Raw genomic sequence first — 19276 nt, 5'->3', positions numbered from 1 at the left:
GCCGCGGAGCAAATGGGCCCGTGAGCCACAACTACTGAGCCTGCGCGTTTGGAGCTTGTGCTCCGCAACAAGAGAGGCCGCGATAGTGAGAGGCCCGCGCACCGCGATGAAGAGTGGCCCCCGCTTGCCACAACTAGAGAAAGCCCTCGCACAGGAACGAAGATCCAACACAGCCATAAATAAACAAATAAATTAATTAATTTAAAAAAAAAAACTTAAAAAAAAAGAAAGTTCTGGAATCAATTTTCCCCTTTACATAGAATATGATAAAGCTGAATAAGAATTAAAATATTCAGATCACCAGGAAAGATGGCCTGGAAAAACAGAAGCAGAATATTTTTTTTTTTTTAAATTACACAGGTAGCAAATGCTTGGTAGAAAAAAGAACTTCAAGAAAATACAGAAATGTAAAAAGTGAACATGCTCCCCCCTTTTTTTTTTACCCCCATCCTCAGATCACAGAGGTAAACCACTGTTGGCAGAGAATTTAAGCATCTTATTCTCTGCCCCCACTGTTGGCAGAGAATACTCGAGGTAAAATAAGGAACTAGCTATCTATTTCTAAACCAGTTTAAATAGCCAAAATGTACATTTTTACCTTTTTACTACTGTGTCAGCTTCAGAAGCTTCAGAATGTTCGCTAGTTTTGAGATCTATTTTTTGTTTGTTTTTTATAAATTTATTTATTTATTTATTTATTTTTGGCTGCGTTGCTGCGCGCAGGCTTACACTAGTTGTGGCGAGCGGGGGCTACTCTTTGTTGCGGTGCACGGGCTTCTCATTGCGGTGGCTCCTCTTGCTGCGGAGCACGGGCTTCAGTAGTTGTGGCTCACGGGCTTAGTTGCTCCGCGACATGTGGGATCTTCCTGGACTAGGGCTCGAACCCGTGTCCCCTGCATTGGCAGGTGGATTCTTAACCGCTGCGCCACCCGGGAAGCCCCCCCCCCCCCTTTTTAAAGGAAAGAAGAAGATTGTCCTAAGGTTAGGTAATGGGACTTCCTAACATCTGCTCTGGTCCTGAGATAAAGGCATTTATGCAGCGAGGAGAAAGGAATCTTGAGGCTTTGTCGGTGTGGTTCCTGGAGTCCTGTGGCACCAGTGATTTGCTGGAGTCCTGTGGGGTATTACAAAATGTTTAGTATGCAGAATACTTTGATTTACACATCTCTACTTTTTATACTAATCCCAGATTCTGGATGTTCATGTTAATGTATTTTCTTCCTGAATTGTTCTCATCTCAGACAAGATTTGTGGATGTAAAGACAATTTAGCAGGACTTCTCGAAATCTTAGAATGGTAACAAGAAAGAGGTATTTCAATGCAGATTGGCTTTGGGCTGTGAGATATTAGGGCATCACGTGGTTTTTAGCCTGATTATGAGATAGAGATAAGTGAATTCATTCAGGTTTTTTTTTTTTTTACATTATTGCTTCCTCCTGACATGCCAATTAGATTTCAAGATATTATTTGCTACTCCATGACTTCATCCTTCTCTGCCCAAGTCATCTTCTGATGTTGATTTGCTCCACTAATGAATCCAGCTAAGTGGGCTCCTTGTAGTTGATCGTTGACCAGGTAACCTAAGAGAAGCTGCCCATCTGATGAGCCACTGAGAAGGCTGATGTTTTCCAGGTGACAGGTCCATGCAGGAGTTCTTTTGTTTGGTTTTTAGAAAGTGCTTGGTCACATTTAGAGAAATTGGAGCTGGAACTCATGTATCCCAACCTCCCACACAAGGCAAAAGTCCCTTCTGTATCGCTTTTGTTGGAACCAGGCTCAACAAATACATTCATCTGTATTCTAAGGAACAGTTCTGATCGAGGCAAAGATTTTTGTGATGTATTAGAAAGGGAGAGGGAATGAGATGGATAACTTTGAACACCTACCATCTGCTCAAACACTGGACATGTAGCCTTCACAACAATCTGTGAGGTAGATTTTATAATCCTTTTTTGTTGTACTTATGAAGAAACTAAGGCATAGAGAGATGAAATAACTTGTCCCAGGTGACCTCGTTGGTAAGAGCTGGAGCTGAGATTCAAGCCAAGTTGAACTGGAAGTTTGTACCCTTTGACCAACATCTCCCCATTTCCCCATCCTCCAGCCCCTGGCAACCACTGATCTACTCTCTTTCTATGAGTTAGGCTTTTTTAGATTCCACATATTAGTGGGGACATACAGTATTTGTCTTTGTCTGACATTTCACTTAGCATAATGTCCTCAAGATCAAGGATGGATTATTACTGTTATCATTATTACTATTATATTTTATTACTGCTGTTACTGTTATTATCCGTTGATAACAATGGCCAGCAGGGTTTTCTCAGGGTTTATTTTTAGAGAACAAAACTAAATTTCACTAATTGCTCTTCAAATATTTTACTGTTATCTTGAGCCTTTATAACAATCAGAACCTACCGACTCATAGATCTTCTATTAAAGGATAAGAAACTTTGAAGGTAGTGCACTGGATTACATGGAAGCATTACAGAGCTCCATTCAGTTTGCTTGTCACATCTTGGAAGAAGTTGAAGTTTCTCGTTGCATATAGCCCCAGCAGATGATTTGGGTTTGTTATTGATGTTCTTCTTTACTTAGTTTTCAAGATTTTAAGAGATAATATGTAGTATAATGTTATATGTCAGTAATGTCTCAATTTAAAAAACAGATAATATATATTGTCATATAACTAGTTCTCAAGACAATGTTTTAATACTAAGGGTCACAATTTAATTTGGTTAGAGACAGGAATTTAAAGTAAAATTATCATTCATTTAAAATTTCCCTCTTGATTCTATACCAGACAAAAGAAAGGGAACACAGTGGGGGAGGGAACAGAGTTTATGCCTCAGGAGCTGGAAAGCCCCAAACCTTCTAGAGTCCAAAATATGAAGGAAAAGCCAAAGCTGTTTAGTCTCCTAAGAACACTTTTGTGTATTCAGATATTAAAGAGAATTTTAAAATGAAAATAGTTGAATAGATTGCAGCTGTATCAGTCTAGGTAAACAATTATAAAAAATTTTCATTTCTTTGTAAGTTAGATTTTCTCATTTAATTTAATACTGGAAATTTAAGTACAAGAGCTTTGATAAAACAGATGAAAATGGTCTGTGTATATGGAAAGAAAGAAATCTAATTAAAATTGATTTTTAAATTTTCTCCATGTTTTCGAGTTATTTGATTCAGATGCTGGTACCAGAAAAATCAAACCATTTTTGCAGCTTCTTAACATACTAAAAAATCTGCCAAGATGTTGAAAGAAATTTTAAGAAAATACAAGTCAAGAACATTGTGTATGGTATGATCCCATTTTTGTTAAAAAAAAAAAACCACCACACAGGTGGGAAAATGCTTAATATATAAATGGAAAAAAGTCTTAAATGGTAAATGCCAAATTGGGTAAGAGTACTGGGGGAGTTTCTACATCTTTGTAGTGTTTGATTTGTTTGTTTGTTCATTTTACAATGAATACATATTACTTTTTTCACTTAAAGAAGCATTTATTCCATCCTTCCCTCAGACAGAGAGGGATCTTTCTTACTTGTGTGTTTTTTTTTTAAAGTAATATATATATATATATAATTTATTTATTTTTGGCTACATTGGGTCTTTGTTGCTGCGTGCAGGCTTTCTCTAGTTGCGGCGAGCAGGGGCTACTGTTCATTGCGGTGCGTGGGCTTCTCATTGGCATAGCTTCTCTTGTTGTGGAGCACGGGCTTTGGCGCGTGGGCTTCAGTAGTTGTGGCACAAGGGCTCAGTAGTTGTGGCTCGTGGGCTCTAGCGTGCAGGCTCAGTAGTCGTGGTGCACGGGCTTAGTTGCTCTGCGGCATGTGGGATCTTCCCGGGCCAGGGCTCGAACCCGTGTCCCCTGCATTGGCAGGCGGATTCTTAACAACTGCGCCACCACGGAAGGCCTTACTTGTTTTTTTTTTTTAAAGTAGATTTAGAGCAGTGTTGTCAGTTTCTTTGACTGTCTATTCCAGTGTCTTGTAACTGTGTCCCTGATGCTGCTGTTTTAAGCCAAGCTTCTCAGTAGAAAGCTCACCATCATGTACATGACAGTGCATGCTTAATAATAATAGCCGTTATTTATTCGAGCAATCATTATGTCCCAGATCATCATCTAAGCACTTCATATGTATTAACCCATGTACTTTCTAATAACCCTATTAGTAGCTGCAGTTTACAAATGGAGAAATAAAGCATAGCGTTTAAGAAACTTTCCTAACTTGCAGACTGTATGCACACACACTTCATATAAAGAATCCTCCCTGCACTTGAGGATGTTAAGAAATACTCTTAACATCCTTATGTTCCTTCTCAATTTTCTCTTCTCAAAGCAAGATTATCCCAGTTCCACTGTTTCATTTAGGAAATATCACTGGAAGATAGGCTGTGTTTATATGTTAGGGAGGAATACATAATGCCTAATTTGTTCCTGTAAAGGGCTTACAATCTATTTAGAGAAATAGGACCCGTAAGCTGATCATGGATAAAGACGCGGCAAAGCCTGTACTAGTCCATGACTAGGCTTCAGTGACTGTGGTTGCAGAGGTCAAGGTAGACTCTGTGGGAAGTAGGGCTCCATGTGGGGGATGGGCAGGCTCTGGGGAGGTGAGTGACGAGCACACCTTCCTCCACAGCATAGCTCCCAATCCAGCTTCAGCAAGAAAGATTAGAAAGTTACTCCTCCAGAGCTACTTCCCAGATATGACCAGATATTAATGATGGAGTTGCTACAAAATAGCACCATTTTCTCATAGTCGATTTCTTTCTGAAATAGAAAAAGACCAGGGGTTGGAGAATATTCATTCTTTTCCCAAAGTCATTTTTGTTTTGAATTTCAAAAACGGGAAATGTGACCCGTAACTTTTTTTTCCTGAATGTGTCCTCAGGGATTGTAAAAGTTTGGTTACATATGTTTTAAGGGAAGTGGCAGGGAAAACGTAGTATAGGAGCTAAGATACATAGATGTGTGCTTGGGGCCAGTGAATAAACTAACGTGAGCAGAGGATTCTAGAGCGGGAGTCGGCAAACTTTTTCTGCCTGGGGTGAGGTAGTAAATAGTTTAGGCTTCTTGGGCCACATTCGGCCTCTGTTGCAACTATTCAACTCTGCTGTTGTCATATGAAAGCAGCCACAGAGGATACGGAAAGGAATGTTCATGGCTGTGTTCCAGTAAAACTGTATTTACAAAAGCAGGCAGCCGGCCATGGTTTGCCAACCTCCTCTGGAGGAAAAAGTTAGAAAGAAAGGTGGTGCCTTTAACACCAGACTAAGAAGCTTTTATTTCCTTTGAAATAAAAGGATTTCAAAGCCTTATCATTTTTTATTGCCCTGGAGACCCCAGTTCATGTGATAACATGCCCCCTTTTTGTTATCAGATTCCAACCAAGCTACCAAAAAAATGTACCAAGGAAGCTAAGCTGTTTCCTCAGGCAGGGGCTGGAAAACAATGCAGTTAAGTTTTGCTCTCCAATACCTAAGAATTTGCATTTGGGAATCTTATGTTCCTTGAGCTAAGGGAAAGAGCAGTTTGTTCTTAGGATTATGATACTAATAAGGGTAGGTTCTGCTGTGAGGGAGGGGTGGGACAAGCTACTGGACATGACCCGGGGGAAATATGTGCAAACCCACATGACTAGTTAACCGAGTGAGACCCATGCCTTGTAGATTTCATCATAAACCTAAAAAACATTGGCAGACTAGTCTGTCAGGGGATAATTCTGCCCAAACATACACAGTAACATTTTGAATGCTGCTGAGAATTCAAAGTCAATAGGGTCACCAGGTTTAGCAAATAAAAATCCAGGGCACCCAGTTAAAATGGCTCAGATAAGCAACGAAAAATATTTTAGTAAAAAACTGTATCCAGTTCAATATTTGGGACATACTTATGCTCAAAAATTATATGTTGTTTATCTGAAATTCAAACTTAACTGAGCATATTCTGTTTTATCTGGCAATCCCCAAACTGAAGATAGATGATTAAATAGTTTTTTGCCCTGTCTGTTGCATCATTGTGTCAGTTGATTCGTAATCCTTCACCAAGGTTCTTTTTTTTCATGGCAGGAGTCTAATGACAGTCGAATCCCCTTAATTCCGACCTCACTGACACAGAATTTTGATTATTGATGCAAGGGCTGTGCTAAAGTGCACCTTTTTCTCTTCATGAATTTACTAGGCCTGTTTATCATTGATAGTACAAACAAAACTGAAAGAGAACGATTTATCTCCTTGGGAGACTACAAATAGTATAATTACAATGTAATCAGAGGCTATCGTTATTTAGACTGTGCTTTTCATTTAATAATTACAGATCATTCTGTCATTCATTAGAGTAAGACAACACTTTTCCAGGCAGACTCAGGTGCAGCCATCTCTGTCCCCATGGACCCCTTTGGGTCCCACCTGTCCCCAGTACCTGTCTCCTGGTTTTGTGTTTGTCTTGTTCATCGTGCTTTCTAGAGCCTCACACGACGCCACTACTTGAAGGCACCCTGTAAATGTCTGTTAGTTGAATTAATGAATGAGTGTTATTCTGCACATGTTAAAATAATCAAACTGTCTTTGTTGCTAAACATCTTACTTTTTAATTGTAAAAAATAATTTGAGCTAGTCTTTCCCTTCATTCCAGATTTCAGTTCATGAAGGGAATTTTTGGATAAAGTTAGTTTCATTGCATAACGGCCTTTGCGAGGCTGACACTGAAAACATGTATTGAAATTCCAAAAGTGTTTTATGAGGAGAGAAAAAGGTTCTTGTAAAATCACCATGAGCACCCTTGTGAGCTTTCTTCTGTTCTAGGACGATGGGTCTCAAACTTTATCAGGCTGCTAACGATATCAGCAAGGTTTAGCGGGCCATCTTCCTTACTTGCCCCTATTTCCCATGATCACACGCACACACAAGTAAATCCCCATATATCTTCCAAAGAGATGGATGGGGATACTTTTGATTGGATACCAGTTACGGTTGTCACTGATAAATAATGCATTAATGGCTTAAGACAGATAGGCAGACATCTACACGTTCCAAACCACATTTGTATTATTAGAGACCACTGTATACAAGCCATCTGAAAGACCCTTGAGAACTCCCAGTGAATTCTGGACCACTCTTGAGGGAAATTAAACATGAGTGGTTTATGTGTGGAAAGGGTAACACCAGAATTTCTATTGCCCGGTGTTGGGTGGCATCTAGCCTTGGAAACATACTTAGATGAGGCTTGTTCTTTTCCACCTGTGGCTTCTTTCTTCTGTATTTCCTCCAGTAGAGAAATTGGATTAATAGGAACCAGGAGATTAGGAATTAAATCTCCCTCTCTGTTTCTAATCCTACCCATATCTTGGGAGTATTTTTCCTAGCAGTCTCGGAGAATTCAGGAGGATGCACTGAATACAGGCCAGCATTGGAACAGAGCTGGGCGTGATGTGATCCTTTCTTTTAAGAGAGTTGAGTCACTCTTCTCTTTTGTTCTCCCTTCTCTCACAGCACCCTGGAGGGATATTATGTGGATGACGCCCTACAGGGCCAGGGAGTTTACACTTATGAGGATGGAGGAGTTCTCCAGGGCACATATGTAGACGGAGAGCTGAATGGACCCGCCCAGGAGTACGACACAGACGGAAGACTGATCTTCAAGGGACAATATAAAGATAACATTCGTCATGGAGTGTGCTGGATATATTACCCAGTAAGCCTCACGACTGTTCGTTTTGCTGGAAAGTAACAAGTTTTAAGACAATGCTTCGAGTCTTCCCAATGAATGACAAAATGTATTCTCTATCTTAGAAAATGTGAGGCTGTGAAACTTGAGAGTCAGTAGCTGAAGCCAACAGCTTAGGGGGATATCCTCTCACTGTTTCACTATTGACTTAGATTGTTGTCCTCTGATCTACTATGAATTCCTCCTCAGGGTGGCTTTGGAAAGGAATGATTAGTCATGATGAAAGCAAACTGGGACAGACTGGTTTGATTGTACCACTAATAAAGACAAAAATATATTGCTTTTTAAAAATATCCCTTTGGGATATAGAAAGAGATGGTGGAATGCCTCATTGTTGCAATTAATGTTATTCTTTCTCATATGTAAGAACTAATCCAGCAATTTCCCATCTTTTTGGACTTACTACACTATTGTTACTTGATTTTACAATCCTACTCCCTGCTTTCTGGTTTATCTCGCTTAAATCAAGGTGATTAAAATTAACTTGCCTTTGAGTATTTGATAACATTTTATGATCTTTCTGGAGCTGACTAGAGCAAAAAAATGTGGCAAAACCCATGGCTGGAAATTAATGCTGTAATTTTTGTTTGCATTTCAAATACCCCATCTGTTTGTAGTGAATTTCCAGAAAATGTTTCAGAAAATAAACCTGAGGAAATATTTTACCTAATATTTTATTTTGTCCAGAGCTTAAGTCAAAATATGTTTTTTTTCCTTATTCTTAACCATATCCTCTTATGATTTAAAAGTATTAATAAAAACATGTATAACAAGAAAAGTAGTCCCAGCTAAATCTATTTACACGTTATTGTTCCTAAAAAATAAGTTATACTCTAGGCATAAGAAAAAATATTGTAAAACATTTTTAAAAATAATTACTAAAGCATTTACACATTCTCTTGGTGGGATCTGCAATAGCTCACAAGTCCTTTCAGTTACAGAGGGAGAAGAGATGGAGGTACTTAGCAGTTAGGAAGCCTGAAACTTTTGTTGCTTCATCAGTAGGCAGGATAAGCTTCCTGCTGCCCAGTGCTGGGGAGCTGCCGATATGACAGTGAATCTTGAAGTCTGGGAAAGTGGAATTCCTCATGAGGGTGGGTCTAGGAAAGACGTAATGGATTACCAGATTCTCACACTACCTGTCATTTTACTTGTTATGATCAATTTAAGTCCCTAGGGATCAACGATGAACTAAGGTGAATGGATCCTATTGGCTCCGTTTAGCTGCATTTTGAAACCTAAAATGTGCAGCTGCATTTTAGCCTTCAGCCTTAATCACTGTCTTTTAAAGCACCAAGAGAAGACTCTGCCTTAGGAAGGAAGAAGCACTAGGGAGTTACAAGCTTTAAAAATCAACTTGGTTGATAGCACTTTGTATATAGTATCTGTTGGCATTTGGGGTCGGGGCTGGGGGAGGCTGGTAATCACACCCCACTGCTCTGCTCTCTGGATTGGGAATCAATTAAGAAATAGACATAGGTGTCAGGGATCAGGATGTTGGTTTCATTATGGCGGAGTTGGACTGGAGACGTGGCGTGGGCTTCTACTCTTGCCCCTCTGAACTAAACGGATGGGCCAGCTGCCCACAGAGCAGCTAGAAAGCTGCAGGTTTCCCTTGGGGAGTAGGGCTGCCTGGGGGAGCTTCCCCAAGGAGAGGAGAGGAATGAGAGGGGAGAAGGTGCAGCCTGTGGGCACCGCCAGTTCCCAGGACAGGTGAGCGAAAATGCAGAGCACATGAGAGCAGCGGCTTTATGCTGTTAACCCCTACCCAGTAGAGTTGGGTGTCAGTGGGTGTCAGATCCTGCCTTCTCACTAATCAAGTGAACGATTTCTCCTCCCATGAGGGGGAGCCACTGAGCAGAGGAGAAAAAGGAGCAGTTTCTTCCCCAGCACCCCTGACACAGCCAACAAGGAAGTGTTTGTGACATGAAGTCAAAGCAGGAACAAGGGGAGGCAAAAATAATGATCCTTCCTACAGGATTTGTAAGCTCACTCTAAGGACAGTTTATTTCTTTCAAAATTTGACCTTGAAACAGTGATGGAAAGTTTTTAATTAAAAACTCATAACTCCTTTTGGAAAAAAAAGAAGAATCTCTGCTTTATCATTCTAGACAAATAAAATCATTTGCCCCCAGAACTGGAAGTTTAAAAGCACATAAGGGGGAAGAAAAACGTGAGATCCTAGAAGGACAGAATCCTGTTCTGAAGAAATGGTCATGTTGATGGCTTACATTAGTTACGGCATATAAGAAGCATAAATACTCTAACACCATTCAGCTCAGTCACTGAAAGCCTGAAGGCAGATCTTGCAAAAAGTATCATCCCCGTTCAGGCTGGGTTATTAAGAATTAACTCGGGGAGGAGAAAGGGCAATAATACGTCCCTAATGCACTTTCTATCCGTGAAAAATGCTTCCAAGTATTTTTCTTTCTATGGAAGTGCTGTGATTCGTTTTTTAATTGATAACCTTTTTTCTCCAAAGAGCAATTGGAGTACGATGAACTGTAGAAATCCTGTACCTGGTGGTATTTCTTCCTGCTGTCTCTCTGTAAACAGCATTTGGAATCACTTAAAAGTCGTCCCATGTCACTGACTTTGAGTAGCTGCTTCTAGAACCTTTCAGTTGGGGGAATAGCCAAGCTTTTAGAAGATGTCATGGGCTTACTAGTCTTGTGTCAAACCCACAAAGGTCTTAGATTTTCAGTTATACCATAAGGACCTTCTGGATGGGGAAAAAAAAAAAAAGGGAAACATCTCTTGCACCCTAGATTAGATTTTTAAAAATTATTTATTGGTTTTAGTATCCCAATTCAGTTTTAAAAATATTTATATCACCTACTGTATCCCTAGCGCTGGTACCAGGGTACAGAATTCTCCGATAGCCTCTGCCCTAAAGCATTTAATGACCCTTTGGAATGAAGCAAATGACAGTTAAAGAAGAAGCACAGCTGACTCCTCTCCTGGAAGGAGGGAGAAGGGAGAAGTAAATACGAGTGGGAGGAAAGAAGTGATGGGGAAGGGAGTAGAATTTAGTTGATCTTTTTTCACTTTCCCTTCTAACTCCAAAAAAAAAATGATGGTATAGAATTCTCAGAAAGGCAGTGTCCAGAAGTCCTTTTGTTTATCCCTTAGAAAGTGCAGATAACTCTCATTACTCATGTATACTGAACTAATTCTTAAGTACCTTTGAACTAAAGATTTTCTTAATAGACCAGAAATCCAGAATTCAATATTTGAGAAGTGACATCATAGGAATAGTAAGACTGTTCTGCTACAGATCCTCATCACATTTGATATTGGCCCAAAGTAATCCTTAGTTACATTTCCTTTGGATGATTGTAACTTACATCACAAGTACAACATGTTTGTTTCTTAGATAACAAACCAAGTTAGAGTATCAGTAGCTTGTCCAAGGATTATAAAGTACAACTCCGTCTTTGACTCTCTAAATCAGGCTATATGCCCCCTGTGCATATAACTTATAGGGGACTGGATGGGGAGGGGGGAGATGCATCCTGCTTTTCATGCTCAGGTGAAAAGCTCTGAGTTCTGAAACTGTTATGACCGTATTAGTGCTGTTAACAATGGCCGTGCACAAGAGAAATGTCTTGAACTCATGTCATATAGATAAATACTATATATAATATTTTCTGGTTTTGGGTTTCTCCCATCAGGATGGAGGCAGCCTTGTAGGAGAAGTAAATGAAGATGGGGAGATGACTGGAGAGAAGATAGCGTATGTGTACCCTGATGAGAGGACTGCCCTGTATGGAAAATTCATTGATGGAGAGATGATAGAAGGGAAACTGGCTACTCTTCTGTCCACCGAAGAAGGAAGGCCTCACTTTGAACTGATGCCTGGAAGTAAGTTGAATCTGCTTCAGACGGGTTGCTCTAATTCCAAAACGGGTTGTTGCGGCTTAAGAGACGTTAATTTCTTTGTCTAGTCCTGGTGTATTAGCTTGGCCGCATAACAGGTACCTCAGCAGCTCAGTGGTTCACAACAGCAAACACAGGTCTGCTAAGCAGCTGTACTCAACTGGTCCAGGGGGGGCGTGGCCAGACCAGGCTGGACCTGAGGCTTCTAGTCAGCTCTGAGTCTGTTCTATGTCTTAATTCTGGGCCCAATCTAAAGGGACAGTGGTGGTGGCCTGGGCCAGTTTTCTCAGGTGGTCACAGGAAGCCAGAGCATGAGCAGACACCTACGATGCCTCTTAAAGCCTCAGCTTGGAACTGACACGAAGTCCCTTTCACCCACTTTTCATTGGTCAAAGCAAGTCACATGGCCAAGGCGGACATCAGTGAGACAGGGTAAGATACACCGGGCACTGTAGTGGCAGATGCTAAAAAGTCATCTGACGAGGGCATAGCTGTATAATTCTAACGCACAGAAGGAGTGAAGAAATGACAGCAGTAATTTAATCAGTTTTAAATATTATATCTCAGGGAAAAAAACTTACAGTTTAATGATTTAACTGATAAAGAATCAAATGAGGTAGATCTCCAAGTTGGTACAGATTGTAATGCTGATTCAGCCTGAGCTCTGACTTGGAACAATAAATGCACATTGGCACCCGGGCCCTCTTCAAAGTCTAGCATCTTCTTGGAGGACATATTCCATACATGAATGAGCCTATTGGAATCAATGATAGAGAAAATCCTATTTCCTTTTAGAAGTACAGGATGGCACACCAAACTTTTTTTCTGAGTATAAAGTTATTTCTTGTAGAAAATCTGGAACATATACAAAGAAAAAGATCAAGATTTTGTATTTTCAGTGGCACAATATTAAGAAAGCTAAATCGGTCTGATTCCTTGAAATATGCGTATATGTATTTCCAATCCAAGTTAAGGTATAAGGAGAATAAAGTAGAAAAGATAATACAGGAACTTCCCCGGTGGTCTAGTGGTTAAGACTCCACACTGTCAATGCAGGGGGCCTGGGTTCAATCCCTGGTCCGGGAACTAGATCCCACATGCCGCAGCTAAAGATCCTGAGTGCCTCAACTAAAGATCCTGCATGCTGCAACTAAGACCTGGCGCAGCCAAATAAATAAATAAATATTTTTTTTAAAAAAGAAAAGATAATATGTCTAGGCATTGATAGGTCTAAATAATATTTAGCTGTTTGGATTGGAAGGAGATTCTCCAAAGGGTGGTGGTCCAAAAATAGGAAGCCTAGCACTTTACATTTAGGTCCAACTTGGGTTGTTATAAATGTCTCTGGTTTTGTTTTTTTAAGTTAAAAATTGAGGCATTTTAAATGCAATATGGGATTCTGGATTGGATCCTGGAACAGAAAAAGGACATTCGTGGAAAAACTCGTGAAATCTGAATAAAGTCTGGAGTTCAGTCAATACTAACGCAGCTATGTTGGTTTCTTAATTTGGACAAATGTACCATGTAACACAAGAAATTAACATTAGGAGAAGCAGTGAGGGGCATTGGGAACTCTCTGTACTATGTTTGCAACTTTTCTGTAAATTTAAAATCATTCCAAAATGAAGGGTTTTTTTAAGTGTAACAGTAATCTTTGAACTTCAAACTCTAATATCTGCACTCTTCACATCCCTTCCAAAAGGAGACAGTGTTATAATGTTTAGAAGTGAGGAGACTCCAGCTAGGAGACTCCAGTCTCCAGCTAGGAGACTCCAGTGTTATAATGTTTAGAAGTGAGGAGACTCCAGCTTGGACTTGGTGATGCAGATTTTAAAAGTGGCAGCATTTGGAAGTGGCAGCATTTTTAGTGGCAAGAGTCTTGGATTTAAGAGTCACCTCGTTTGAGTCTCAGTGCCAGCATTTACTGTAGTATGGTTTTGGGCAGGTTAGTTATCCTTTCAGAACCCGTTTTTTCATTATAAAATACAGATAGTGGCACCTACCATAAAGCCCCCATCAAGAAAGTTACTGTGGTTATTACATTCTTCTTAGTATAAGTAGGAAACACATTTTGGGAAGTGAGAGTGATCCTTCTCAGGGGAATGATGATTTTTCTTAGAACTCCTGGTTGCAAATAACAAACACCCTCTTCAAAGTAACTTAAGGCCAAAAAAAGGAGGGGGGTGGATTTATTGGCGAGATTCCAGCAGGCCTCAGTTCTTTTAAGGGTAGGTTGAACAATTTGGGTCTCAAAAGGGTCAGGAACCATAGCTGCTCTGGGTGACTGGGAGGAACCAGGCACAGTCTTTACTCTGCGTTCTGCTTTTGTTTCTCTCTCCTTCCTCTTCCAGTTGCAGCGATTGAACCACTGACTGGCTGCCAGATGAGGGCTTTCGGGTCATGTGGCCTCTGGTCCAGTGGTTGAGGGAGGGGAAGAGGGAAACAGAAATCGAGTATCTCACCTAAAATCCTCCTACAACTGCCTTCTCCTCCTTTTTCTCTGTGCTTTTGGATCCACAAACTGCTTCTGTGTCTCCACTTACTTCTTGCTGAGTTTCTCCTTGTGCCTCTGCCTGGAATTTCTTTTCTTCTCATCTCTTTGTCTCATTACGTAGGAATTCCATTCCCTGGCTAATGTCTAGTCCTTCTTTTTTTTTTTTTAATGCAATTATCAGCATCACCTGGATGTTTCTTAGAAATGCAGGCTGTCAGGCCCACTTTGGGACTATTAAATCAGAATTCCCATTTTTTTAAATTTGATTTTTAAAAAAATTTTTATTGGAGTACAGTTGATTTACAATGTGTTAGTTTCAGGTGTACAGCAAAGTGAATCAGTTATACATATACATATATCTACTCTTTTTTAGATTCTTTTCCCATATAGGCCATTACAGAGGACTGAGTAGAGTTCCCTGTGCTATACAGTAGGTCCTTATTAGTTTTTATTTTTTTGGCTGCGTAGCTTGTGGGATCTTAGTTCCCCGACCAGGGATTGAACCTGGGCCCTAGCAGTGAAAGTGAGGAGTCCCAGCCGCTAGACCGCCAGGGAAGTCCCTGCCTATTCCATCTTTACAGCTTGGCTTACCTCTTAGAAGTAACGTTTGTCAAGTGAATGGATGAATTCTAGTCACAGGTCATAGTACCAACGATAGGGGAAAGGAGGAAAAGGAAAGGGTGCCTTCCGTTTGCCTGGAGCACAGGCCTGTCTAAGGGAGTAGAGGGAGGGACGGTATGCGTTGAAGAAGATGCATCAGCTCCTTGAGGGCAGGAGGAGATGTGACTCCCACTTGTATCTGCACAGCCCCTAACACAGTGCTTTACGTGTGGTTGGCACTTAGTACATTTGTGAGGAAAGTATGAGTCTAAGGAAGGGAGATGGGAATTCACAGGAGAATTTCTGCACAATAGAATGTGTATTCCACAGAAACGTTTGGTTTGAAAGTGGTTTTTTTCTTCTTTTTTTGAACTAACTTCCTTTAATGGGTTGTGTGCTGGTCCAGATGCATTCCTCAACCTTTCCCTGCCCTGCTTTACTGCAGGGGCCTTCTGCCCCTTGCAGGCTGCATTTCCCAGGCTCTTGTGCCTCTGGCTTCTGTCTGGGTTTGGCCACAGGCTGGGGACACGGAGAGGGACAGGAGCAGGGAGAAGCCCTCTCTGTGTCCAGCAGAGTCCCCAGCAGTGGCCTGTCTCCTGATTCCACTTCCCAGCAGGACGGTCCCCCACGGGTCCAGCTTCCCTGGACTCCCGCAGCGCTAGAGCTCCAGGAATGCCTCTGCCTCTGTCCTTGTGGCTCAGGGTCTTGGCCTCCTGCTCTTGCCAGTTTCTGGGCTCTTCACTGCCCTGTTTGGCTTCCCATCTCTTCCATCCTCTGTGTAACCAATTCCCTGTATTAAATTCTCTCTCTCTGAAATACTCAAATGGTCTGTTTCCTGGTTAGACACCGACTGATCTGGATTGTTTTCTGACTTTTAGTTTGAGACATTAATTTGGGTTTTATTTTACTTATTTATTTTAGTTTTGGCTGCGTTGGGTCTTCGTTGCTGCACATGGGCTTTCTCTAGTTGCGGTGAGCGGGGGCTACTCTTTGTTGCGGTGCGGGGGCTTCTCATCGCGGTGGCTTCTCTTGTTGCGGAGGAGGGGCTCCAGGCGCGTGGGCTTCAGTAGTTGTGGCACTCAGGCTCAGTAGTTGTGGCTCGCGGGCCCTAGAGCGCAGGCTCAGTAGTTGTGGCACATGGGCTTAGTTGCTCCGTGGCATGTGGGATCTTCCCGGACCAGGGCTCGAACCCGTGTCCCTTGCATTGACAGGTGGATTCTTAACCACTGTGCCACCATGGAAGCCCCTTAATTTGGGTTTTGATTGTATAAAAAAAGGAAACAGAAAGAGGACCTGGTAGCCATTGGTAACCACTTAGGAATTGCTTAATGGAATAATTTGTGATGCTTTAGTACCTAAAATAATTGACTTTGCTGGATTAAGCCCTCCAGTTCCAAAACTTGTTTCTTTACTTATTAGCCTGTGGAACACCGTATGTCTTCCTTGTGCTCTGGGAGGATTCTCTGAAGCTAATTCTTTGCAGAGAACGAACGTTAATTCTAGGACGGTTGTGTACTTCGTTTCTGGAATAAATTACTAATTGGCTTCTGAACCACTTTAATAGAAATAAGATGACTTTGTTAATGCTTTATCAAAAGCAGTCTGTTCTCCTCAATTCTGGTGAGGCTGAATTTATTTTTAGTGAAGGAGACAATTGCCAAGGGTGGGTGGTTGGATTCTATAGACTGTGTCTAGTATGAAGAAAACCACAAGAAAAATTTGAAACTATTATCCAATCTGATCTGACCAGAGAGATCTCAAATTTTCATGACAAAGCTTTTTCTTGATTAAAAATTGTAATTACACAAGCAGCTTTTAAACCATATGAATAAAGAAAATTCAAAAGCAAAAATGGGATTTTAAGAGATACTTCTGATGGCTGTTTATTAAGACCTGAGAACGAAACTCCAGAACAAATCTAAAAACTTTCCATTTATATCTTGCACAGCAATCTGTAATTACTGGTGTAAACCTGCCTATAGGAAGCATGTTATCTAGCCAGTCAGCGACTATTTTATTCTATCACATATTTTTTTTTTACACAATATTCTCTTGGCATTGAACTTTTTTAAATTTTATTTTATTTTTTTATTTGTGGCTGCGTTGGGTCTTCGTTGCTGTGCGTGAGCTTTCTCTAGTTGCAGCGAGCGGGGGCTACTCTTCGTTGCGGTGCTCAGGCTTCTCATTGCAGTGGCTTCTCTTGTTGCAGAGCACGGGCTCTAGGCGCACGGGCTTCAGTAGTTGCAGCACGCAGGCTCAGCAGTTGTGGTGCATGGGCTTCGTTGCTCCGCGGCATGTGGGATCTTCCCGGACCAGGGATCAAACCCGTGTCCCCTGCATTGGCAGGCGGATTCTTAACCACTGCGCCACCAAGGAAGTCCCTCTATCACATATTTTAATTAGAACTAATATTACCACATGTTACCGTTCCCATCTACTAAGCATCCAATTGCTGTATTCAATAATAACCTAAAAATATCTTTTAGCAACTCAATTCAACATCACAAAGTTCAACAAACAAAACAGCAGATTTTAATCCCCTCGTATAAGAATGTTTGATGTTATGGCAATATTTGTTATACTTATGATTCTCCAATCATAAGTGATCTTAGAGGTATAACATCAGTTGTACCAAATGGTGTGGCTGATGCTTAGATGTAGACCACCCAGGCAATTCCAGATATTTGTAGAATGAAAGAGAGAAAGTACATTATGCTGTATAACATGGTATCCATCTTCATTATTATATTCTTGAATAAAGTGAAAGCATTTCAGGAGTAATATAAAAATTATTTCTTTAGATTAACTTTTTCCTGATTATCTGTACGTATTTTTTCCACTTAGATATTCAGGAAAAGAAATAAAACCCATATGTGTATCTTTTACTAGGTAACAAAATGAGGAGTTGGGGTTTATCTATTCACAATCGTAAATTCTCTTAAATATAATGAATGTTATTTTAATCACCAAGAGATTCATGATGAATATGATGGAGAATGAAGCTAAGAAATTGATTCTGTTTGCACATTTACTCAGCATAAGTAAACTTTTTTTTTTTCCCTAACCCGCTCTAGTAAACTTTATCATAAAAACCTATTATCATTAAAAAAAACTATCCATTTATATTGAAGAATTTCATTCTAGTTGGTCTAACTTGAATAACATTTTTCATTATTTAACTCTTTCTGGTCCTGTGGATAGAGAGAATGCTCTTCCCTAACTCTGGGCCTTGTACTGAGATTTTTGTTTGCTTTTTAGGTTCGGTGTACCACTTTGATAAGTCAACTTCATCTTGCATTTCTACCAGTGCTCTTCTTCCAGATCCATATGAATCAGAGAGGTAATTTTTTCCATGTGGTTTAAACAGCACCGTTTATGTGAGATTAAATAACCCTCGTGGTAGGAATTATTGCTCCTCGGTGACCCTCTGCTCAGGCCAAGTTCTTGAGCAGAAAAAGATATTCATATATTCTGAGGAAGAGTGTTTTTATTGTCATATAGAATCTGTCCCTGTAAGGAAGTTTTTCCACCCATAAAGCACAGAACAGCTTGTGTGTCAGTCCCAGAATGAAGCTTCTACAAAGACAGCAGTTGGGCCTGGCAGCCAGCTATGCCCTGCTCAAGTGTCCCCTTTCTTGGGGCTCTGGTGCCACAGTTTGTGCCTTAGCCCCTGCTGGCCCCTAGGGAGCATTTCACACTCTTGAAAGCTCTAGCCGAGGCAGGGACCTAATGCCTCCTTTTCTACTTAGCCCAGCTGAGGGGGTCTGGAATGTGAGATAATTTCTTCATTCACTAAGGGAAGACAGGAGTGAAACAAAGAAAACACAAGAAGCATAAAAACATTCCAGCTTATAAATTACAAGTTGCTGATTCTATAAGCTCCCTCCCAGAGTGTCAAGCCCTGTTCCATTTCATACCCTATCTAAACTCTAAGCTCTTGATTCCCGGTATGGTTTTCCCTGGTCCCCTGCCTGGGGTTCTTATTCCCCAGCGACTGGCCTGTCTGTGGGTAAGAGTGCCATCTGCAGTTGGCTTTCTCTTGGCCTCACTCTGTAAGCGTGGCTTCTATTCAGCTTCTGTTCCGTCCCCATCTGAGAAAAGGCCTCTTCCCTGGTTTAACTGACGGGGCTGACACCACCATGTCACCATGAATGAATGGCCTCTTTCTTGACGCGAGGCTCTGGCCTGTTTGCAGGGAGAAAGGTTTGGTCTCTTGGTAGCCCCCAGAACACAACAGTACCGTAACCGTACGCATCAGTCATTTTTTTGTTACTGTCATTGTGATGATGCCACATCACAATACCCTCAGACTATCAGTGATTTATGAAAGCAAACATTTTCTTTTACGCTCCTGCTTGTGTAGATCGGCTGACGTTCAGCCGCTTCTGACTGGGCTCAACTCGGCTCAACGGGCCTAGGCTACACTCCAGGTTTCAAGTTGGGTTCCAGTCTGTCTCACGTGCCTTCATTCCAAGACTCAGGCTAAGGGAGCAACAGCCCCCCGGGGCACCTTCTTCTTGTGGAGATGAATGGAAACTCAAGGAAGCTGGCAGAAACTTGCCATGCTTCTTAAT

At 41.1% G+C, this 19276-nt stretch overlaps 1 protein-coding gene across 1 annotated transcript in view; it reads left to right on the top strand.

The window, feature by feature from the left end:
* SETD7 (SET domain containing 7, histone lysine methyltransferase) overlaps positions 1–19276 on the top strand; it is a 48803-nt gene that overhangs the window by 13167 nt on the left and 16360 nt on the right. The window contains exons 4-6 of the mRNA XM_036852359.1: positions 7495–7696; positions 11404–11593; positions 17961–18042. Coding sequence (XP_036708254.1) covers positions 7495–7696; positions 11404–11593; positions 17961–18042 — 474 coding nt within the window. The remainder of the gene's footprint in view (positions 1–7494; positions 7697–11403; positions 11594–17960; positions 18043–19276) is intronic.

The sequence above is a fragment of the Balaenoptera musculus genome, chromosome 5, assembly GCF_009873245.2.
Source record: "Balaenoptera musculus isolate JJ_BM4_2016_0621 chromosome 5, mBalMus1.pri.v3, whole genome shotgun sequence".
Lineage (NCBI taxonomy): Eukaryota > Metazoa > Chordata > Mammalia > Artiodactyla > Balaenopteridae > Balaenoptera > Balaenoptera musculus.
The sequence above is the reverse complement of the archived record's forward strand: the minus strand, read 5'-3'. Positions and strand labels throughout refer to the sequence as shown.